General features: G+C 61.3%; 1 protein-coding gene across 1 annotated transcript; it reads right to left on the bottom strand.

Annotated features, from left to right (window-relative positions):
* Positions 1–1,304: 1,304 nt before the first annotated feature.
* On the bottom strand, positions 1,305–5,862 carry ACTRT2 (actin related protein T2). Its single transcript, XM_006176864.2, has one exon. The coding sequence runs from the start codon at positions 2,843–2,845 to the stop codon at positions 1,712–1,714; it is 1,134 nt and encodes a 377-aa protein (XP_006176926.1). The 5' UTR covers positions 2,846–5,862; the 3' UTR covers positions 1,305–1,711.
* Between the last annotated feature and the right edge of the window lie 2,046 nt (positions 5,863–7,908).

Here is a 7,908-nt window from a genome sequence, read left to right as displayed (position 1 = left end):
CAGTCTCAGCTCTGCCTCCCCAAAGCCGGGGGTTGGAGGTACTTACAGGATAAAGGAGCAGGGTGGTCTTAGGTGTGGGGAAAGGCGATGGGAGGTCAGGAAGAGGTGAGATAATCACTGTTCTGTGCAGGCGTGTCTGAGTTACTGCTTCTTCGTGGGACACATGGGCAAAAATGGCGGCTCTTAGCGTGACCGGACGGGGGAGTGTTTGGTCCTCTGACGTCAAAGGCTCATTCATCAGACACCTGCTCAGCCCCACTATAGGATCAGTGGTCCCAACCAGTCTCAGCCAGCTTGGGCTCAAACTAGACACAGCTGGTTCCAAGTTCTCGGACAGCAACTCCGGCAAGCATCTTACTGTTTGGGCTGCGTGGAAAGGACATGCAGCTTGCAACAAAATAGCTAAGGCAGCGCAGGCAGGCGACGGGAGGGGTTTATAACCAGGTGTTCGAGACCTGCTGCAAGTCGCCAGTCTGTTTGCCCTGTGGGGCGCAGTGGCAAAGGGAAGAGAGGAGAAACAGGAATGAGAAACAGGCAAACAAACAGAAAACAGTAAAATGGAACTCACTACCTTAAATGTGAACCGTCTGCATACGCCGATTAAAGGGCAGAAATTGGCGGGGTTTTTTCAAATGACCCACTACATGCCGTCTTCAGTACACCATACACACAGTTCAAATATGACATAGTTTAAGGGTAAAAGGCTGGGAAAAGATACGCCAGGCCAACATTAAATGCACACCAGCATACGCGATTCAGATTGATGGCTTTATCTCATTCAGGCTGAATTTCTTCAGGAAAATGGTCTCAAAGAAAATTTTTCCCTCCACCTGGACTACATCCCCCCCAAACTGTGTCTTCCCGCCTTTCCGCACGTGCTCGCAACCTGTAAACACGCACATTCACGCACGTGTGTACCACCAACGTGCCCGGTACACTTGAAAAAATGCCCCTTTGTCAGAAAAGGGGGGATTCGCTTTACAAAGGCGCCTCTGTGTTCTCCACCTCTCTCCTAATAATATTTTGCGAGAATTCCACCCCCTCAATGTGGAAAAATTCCCTTGATGCATAATTTATTCGAACGTGACTTTGCTGATGGCCCTGAACTTTGTCTCCAGTGCTCACCCCTACACGATGCTGTAAACAGCTTTGAAAGGAAAAACGGACAGACACAGCGCAACGATCAAGCAGAGGCGCTGACGCTCAAACTCCCGCGAGGGCAGAGCCCTCACAGAGGCCTGAACGCACGGCCGCCTCTGCCCCTGCCCGGCCCCCCCCCCACCCCCCGCCCGGGACGGGGCCGCAGCCCGCTCGGCTGCCCAGCCTCCTGAAAGCAGAGTGGGAGCCCTGCTGCGCTCCTCCAGGCGCAGGCTTCGTGCCCCCAGCACAGGGCGGCGCTCCTGCTTGCTCCCGCCCGGCTCCTGGCCGATCTAAGACGCAGAGCGCAGGTCCTGCCGGACCAAGCTCTGGGCACGAGGCCGGGGCCCCCGCTTTGGGTGCACAGTGTGCAGACGGACACAGCCTCAACTCAGGACCCAGAAGGGGGTGGGGGGTCAGAACCACCAAAAAGAGATTCTTATTCTGCTGCCCCCTAGAATGAACCGAGCCCGACAGGGCCGAAGACTGCACCGTTTTGTCTTTTATTGAACGCCCTGGGGATGCTGAGCTGTGAGCCCGCGTCCCACCACGGCTGCTCCGGGAGCAGGGCCCCTCAGAAGCATCTTCTCTGGACCACAGATGTCCCAAACTCCTTGAAGTCTGCGGAGGTGACCCACATCTGCTTAAAGCTGCTCAGGGAGGTGACGACGGAGGCGCCTATCCACGTGGAGAACCCCCGGTCGGGCGGCGCCGTGATCTTGATGGGGATGCCCTTGGAAGCCAGCTGCTCTAGCTCCCGCAGGAGCCGGTCGTCGAGCCCCTGGAGCAGTGTGGTGCCCCCGGACAGCACGATCTCCCTGAAAAGGGTCTTCTGGATGTCGGCGTCACACTTGGTGATGCTGCAGGAGACCATTTTGGAGAGGCCGGGGTTCTGGATGCCCAGCTGCTCGGGCGAGAACAGGGCCTCGGGTGCCTGGTACAGCTGGTCCCCGATGGGGACGATGTTCCCGTCGGGCAGCCGGTACTCTCGGAGCACCTCCTCCGGCCGCCGGCAGAGCTCCTTCTCCGGCTCCAGGGCCACGTAGCACAGCTTCTCCTTGATGTCGTCCGCCAAGGCTTTGTCCAGCCTGCAGGGGAAGGCCCGCCCGCTGGCCAGCAGCAGCCGACTGAGGTGCTCCGTGATGTCCCTCCCTGCCACGTAGAGCTTGGTGACCGCGTGGGGCAGGGAGTAGCCCTCGAAGATGGGGACGGTGCACGTGACCCCGTCCCCGCTGTCCACCACCAGGCCCGTGACGCAGGCTGAGGCGTAGAGGGCCAGAACTGCCTGGTCCGACAGGTAGAAGGCGGGCACATCGAACCTCTCGAACATCACCTCGGTCGCCTTCTCCCGCGTCTCCCGAGGGTTCAGCGAGGGCTCCGTCATGAGCACCGGCCGCTCGCTGGCCTTGACCCCCAGCTCCCACTCAAAGAGGTGCTTCCAGAGCTTCTCCATGTCGTCCCAGCCCGTGATCAGGCCCCGCTCGATGGGGCAGTGCAGGTTTAAGACCTCGCACCTGTGCAGGGCCTCTTCGCCCACAAAGTGCTTCTTCTGACTGGCTCCTGCTGCAGCCATCTTGAACTTGGGGTGCCCCACGACGGAGCTGACCACGTGGCGGGGGCCGATCTCTCCGGACAGCCCCGCCTTGCAGAGGCCGGACCCGTTGTCGAAAATCACGGCTGGAGAGTCTAGCACGTGTGGGTTAAACATGTCTGCAGCATCCTCTTCCGCGCTGCGTCAAAACAGAGTCAGGAGTCTCTCAGGCCCCTTTGTGATGGAAGAGGCTCCTCTGGAAGTTTCGAGGGCACAGGGTTCTACGTTCCTGGGGCGTCTCCCAGGCAGGGCAACTAGACGGCCGGTCCCCGGGCGCCCTGCATCCTCACCCACAGATCTGCTCTCCTCTCAGGAAGCCCTGGGCTGCTGAGGCCTTTTCAGGGACGACCGTCCCTATGTAACAATCCAGCCAAGGCAACAATTGTCCTCCACCAGCATCAGAGGGCCTGCAGGGGAGGGGGCCCGGAGCCTGTGCCCCCCAACACCTGCTGAGACTCCAAACGAGGCAGGCAGGCCCTGCCCGAGGACAGTGTTGATGGGCTTGTGGGCCTGAGGGCTACTAGCCTTGGAACCCAGTGAAGCAGCCCAGCCTGGGCCAGCCCATAAAGCTGCATCTCTGACCCTCTGAGCAGCCACTTGGAAAGTGACAAACACACTTTCCTTTGCTAAAGGGGATGACCAAGACCCAGGCACAGGTCCAGGCTGAGGGGCGGGGGAAAGCCCACTGCTCCTTCACGGCAGAACATTCTTTAATGCAGACTCCTCCAGGAAGCTCTCAGGGATTTCTTCTTTCTTTACCCCATGATCCCTCACTTGGCTGCACGGAGTAGACGCTAAGCAGAGCCCTTTGGGACTGTTGGCTCTCTCTCCCAGCACATGTATCCCTGCTCTGGCTTGAGATCAGGGCCCCCTTTGCTCTCTGCAGCCCCGGAAGCACTGGCACAAGCAATATCTCAGTGGTCCATGGGGTTGGAGACCCAGTGGCCTGTGAAAACAGGGATCTGAGGTTTCATGAGGGGGCAGCGCCGATCAGAGCCTGCCTCTGGCCCATCACACAGTTGGTAAAGCCCCCTGAAGCACGTTCACAAATTACCAGGTCACCAAGGCTGAGGTTGAGAGGGAGGCCGGGAGGCGGTGAGGCTGCAGTCTAGCCAAGCCCAGGAGGGGCCAGGCAGAGGGGTGAGCTCCAGCCTCCTGGAGGAGCCACGCCAGCAGCACCGGCACTCACAGCCTGGGCTGGTTTCCAATTTGGGGGAGGACAGCGGGAGCGGGCAGACCTGGGAACCAGGGCTGCGTTTTTTCTGGAGCAGGGTGGAGCTGGTCCTGGAGAAGAAGATGCTCACATGATGGTCTTCCTTCCGGTCGCGTCCACAGTCGCCCTCCAGGCCAGCTCCCACCCTTCCAGGAAGCTCTCCCAGAGGACCGCCTCCCGGGGGACCGCCTCCCGGGGGACCGCCTCCAGGGGGACCACCTCCCGGGCACCTCCCACATCCCTCACTCCTTCTCCTGCTGGCCTCCTTTGCATGTCCTGCAGACCCTTCTAAGCCCACCAGCAAACAATGGGTAAGCACTGGCTGTGTGCCATCGATGCTGGTGTAGGTGTGTGCGGGAGACGTGCAGTGTGGACGAGCGACGGGGGAGTGCGTCTCTGTGGGTGCCCCGGGGCTGAGCCTGGGGGCCTCAGTAAAGACTTTATATTCCTGAGATTCTTCCCACAGGGCACCCCCAGATGGAAGCAGCGTGAAATGCACCCTGAGGTTGATGCTGGGAGATGCCCCGCCCCCACCAGTTTGCACAGCCATCATCAGCTCCCACTGTGGGGGCTTCTAAGATTTGGGGTCCACCATTCAGGCTGCTGGGGTGGGGATGGTCAGCAGAACGTGGTGTCTTGGGGGTCCCAGACCGCTGGCATCACAGAAGGGCCGTGCACACAGGTTCTCGGGCTCTGCTGGAGCTCTCTCACTGTTGCCCGACACTCCGGGCTGAATCAGGAGGAATGTGAACTCAAGGTTTCTGGATTTTGGCCCTAAAAGTGGCCCACATGGATGGCAATGTGGCCGCACTGGGGTGGGGAGGTCACACACTGGGTCGGGGCACTTGGGTGTGTCCTGGGGGCCCCAAGCTGGGGCACCAGGTGTTTGCAAGAAGGACAGAGAAGGGAGACGACAAAGGCTCACACAGAGCTCAGACTGACCGGCTGGGGGTGGGGATGCTCTGAGGCCACACCACACCGGCTGCTGTGACAGCACATAGTAACCTGGCTCGGGTCCAACACACAGCCCCCTCCCCGTCTTCCATGGGCCTGGGTGCACAGCATCCCAGAAGTAAAGTCCAGGCCCTGCCACTGGATGCAACCTGTGGTGGGCAGTCTTCTGTCCATCCGTGAGCCCTGCCCGTCCCAGACACGCTCAGACCCTCGAGGACAGAGCTGTGGAAGCCAGGCCGGCTATCTCAGCTGTGGCTCCCAGCAATGTCATCTGAGAGTTTCCAGGATCCTCATCCTGAAAGTTCGCACTCTCCCCACTGAGCCTGGGTGGCAGGCTGCCCTCCGCCCTGGCACTGGCACCCAGCCCCTCCTGGCCACCTGTGACAGCCATAGGGGGGCAGGGCGGGCCCCGGGATGTGGTCATCGCTTTGGCCCTCTCTGCTCACTTGGGAGAAGCACCCCCGCCGCTGGGCCAGCTCCCTGCCGCCATTTCTGGGTTTGCTATCAGAGCCCCACCCCGGGCGCGGGGAAGGCGCCTGCTCCCCTTTCAAGGGTCTGATCCAGCTGGCGGGTTGCCCACTGCCTGGAGAGAGGCAGGAGGGCTCTGAAGACCCCACCTCCAAGAAGTGGGGTCCTCCCACGTGGCCGCTGCGGAGATCAGTGGGCTTAGGAGCTCGGCGGGGCTGTGCTGGTATCAATCTCCTCCTGGCCCCGCCCTGCCCCCCTTCCTCCCCCCAGGCTGCTGCCCATCACAGAAGCGCCTCCACCCCTCCAGCCACCTGGGTGCGGACGCCTCTTGGGGGGGGGGCACGCGTATCTCGGTGCAGGTGTCCGCGGCCATGTCCATCCTTGCCACTTCAGTGGGTGCGGCCTTCTGCGCCACAGACTCACACGTAGCTGCGCATTCGCCGCAAGGGCTTGGTTTGCTGTTAGCGCGAGGAGGTTCTCCCGGCTCCAGCGAGACGCCTCCGTCCGGGGCCGCCCCGCCCCCACCCGCCGCCGCCGCCGCCGCCGCCGCCGCCGGCCGCGCCTTGTGAGTCGCTGGGGCGAGTTTATGGGAGAAGCGGCTGTAACTCCGTCTCCGTCCGCAGGGCCGGGCTCAGGCCGCGATTACCCGGGAGGGCCTCCGTTTCCGCCCCATGCAGGAGGGCTCACTCTTATTTCTGCTCCAGTGGTCGTGCCCAGCGGCAGCCACCCCAGCTCCCACGCGGCCCCCATTGCCCAGGCCCCTGATGGGGGTGGACAGCTACTGGGCAGCCTTGGGCAGCTGCCAGGCATTTGGACTTGGGAGTGGGCAGCCCCGGGTCTGCTGGACACCCCTGCTTCCCACTGCCCTGGCTGCTGGGCCGGGGCTGCCCTGTCTGTCCTGCCGTCCCTCGTTCCATCTGTCACTGGTGCCCAGGGCTTCAGCCAATTAGTGACCAACAGACTGAGCTCACTAGTGCTGCCTGACATCTGGTGGCCAGATCCTGCGTGCAGAGGCCTGGTCCAGTCGAACTGGTCGGCAGCCCGGAGGCTGTAGATGGCAGATGGGCACTGCTTGTGCACGTGAGAATGCGGGCAGGTTTGAGGGAGCTTGTGGGAGTCCAGGGGCCGTGAGTGCCTGCAGGATGCCCCCAGCAATGGCTTCTCTTCTACCCCTCTGCCCCGGGCGTTTCCAGAGGATCCCAGAGCCCTGAGCACTCTTCCTGGCAGCCTAGCCCCTTGGAGTCTCTCACATGGAACTTGTGTCACCTACCCATTCATCCATTTTCCAACTACCCACCCATCCATCCACCCATTTACCCACCTGTTCACTCATCCATCCATCCATCCACTCACCCACCCACTTATCCACCCATCCTGCTATCCACCCACCATCCACTCACCCATCTACCAGTCACCTACTCATTCACCCCTCCATCTATCCATCCAACGTCCTGTTTAATTATCTTCCCTACTCCCCTCCCTCCATCGTGCCCTTCCATCCACCTTTCCTTTCTCAGTATCTGAACTGAGTACCTCTCCTGTCTTTGTCCACCTCCTTCCTCGGTGACCTTTGGGCTTCAGCAGAGCCTTTTAGGGCCCCACAGTTGCCAGCCAGGCACCCACGAGCCCTGACTGCTCTGCTGTTCCCTTCCGGCCAGCTGCGTCAGAAATGACACCCTAAGTTACCCCCTCTCAGCCTCCCACGAGGCTGGCTCATTCAGTGGGACTGGACGGGGCAGGCCCGGCTTTGCCGGCCGATGTGACACCAGCGGACGTGCTCGTGGAGCAGGAGGAAGGAACTGACACCAAGCCAGCCCTTGGTGGGGCCGCCTGTGTTCAGCATCACTGAGTGGAGCCCCCAGTAAGTGGTAAACTAAGGCAGGCCCATGGGGGGAGGGGCAGTCTCTGGCCAGACCACCAGTTACCCCCACCCCTGCTTTTTGTCGCTAACTCTCCTGGAACTTTGGTCCTGACACAAAAATGTTTTAAAATATATTTTCACTGGAGAAAAGCTGGAAAACACAAGGAAAGCATCACACAGCTTGCTTGACCCCAGCTTGCTAAGCACAGCTGGCATCTCGGAGTCTAGGCCAGACGGGTGAGCTGTGCGTGCACCTGACCTCTCGCTGTCTTCCTGCGGCACCGGGTCGACTCCCGCGCCGGTCAGTGCTATCCGCAGCCTGCGGGTGCACCGGAGTGCTCCCACAGTCGCTTCCGCCAGCCCGTGCTTCTGGGGTAGGGTCCGCAGCCCTCCCCGCCCCGGCCCGCACGGGCGCCCTTTCTCTTGGCCTGCCTCCCTTTCCTCCATCAGAGCCGTGGGGAGGGGCCAGGCGGAGGCCTTGTGTTCCAGAGCCCGTGCGGGGCTGGGTGACTGGGAGGTTTCTCTTGCATTCCAGGGGCTCTTACGCACGTGTTGAATGGGGTGGCTGCTGGTGGCGCAGGGGTCCAAGAGATCCCAGGGCTGGCTGGGAGAGGATCCTAGGCTGGTCACCCCTCACCTGTCCCAGTGGGACTCCTGTGGGTGTGTCTACGGCCCCGAAGGCCA

Source organism: Camelus ferus, chromosome 13 (genome assembly GCF_009834535.1).
Source record: "Camelus ferus isolate YT-003-E chromosome 13, BCGSAC_Cfer_1.0, whole genome shotgun sequence".
Taxonomy (NCBI): Eukaryota; Metazoa; Chordata; class Mammalia; order Artiodactyla; family Camelidae; genus Camelus; species Camelus ferus.
Note: the sequence above shows the minus strand (reverse complement) of the source record. Positions and strands in the feature narration are given on the sequence as shown.

What these genes read in the sequence shown, in the direction of transcription:
- ACTRT2 (XM_006176864.2), bottom strand. Translation starts at nt 2,845, where the DNA reads ATGTTTAACCCACACGTGCTAGACTCTCCAGCCGTGATTTTCGACAAC.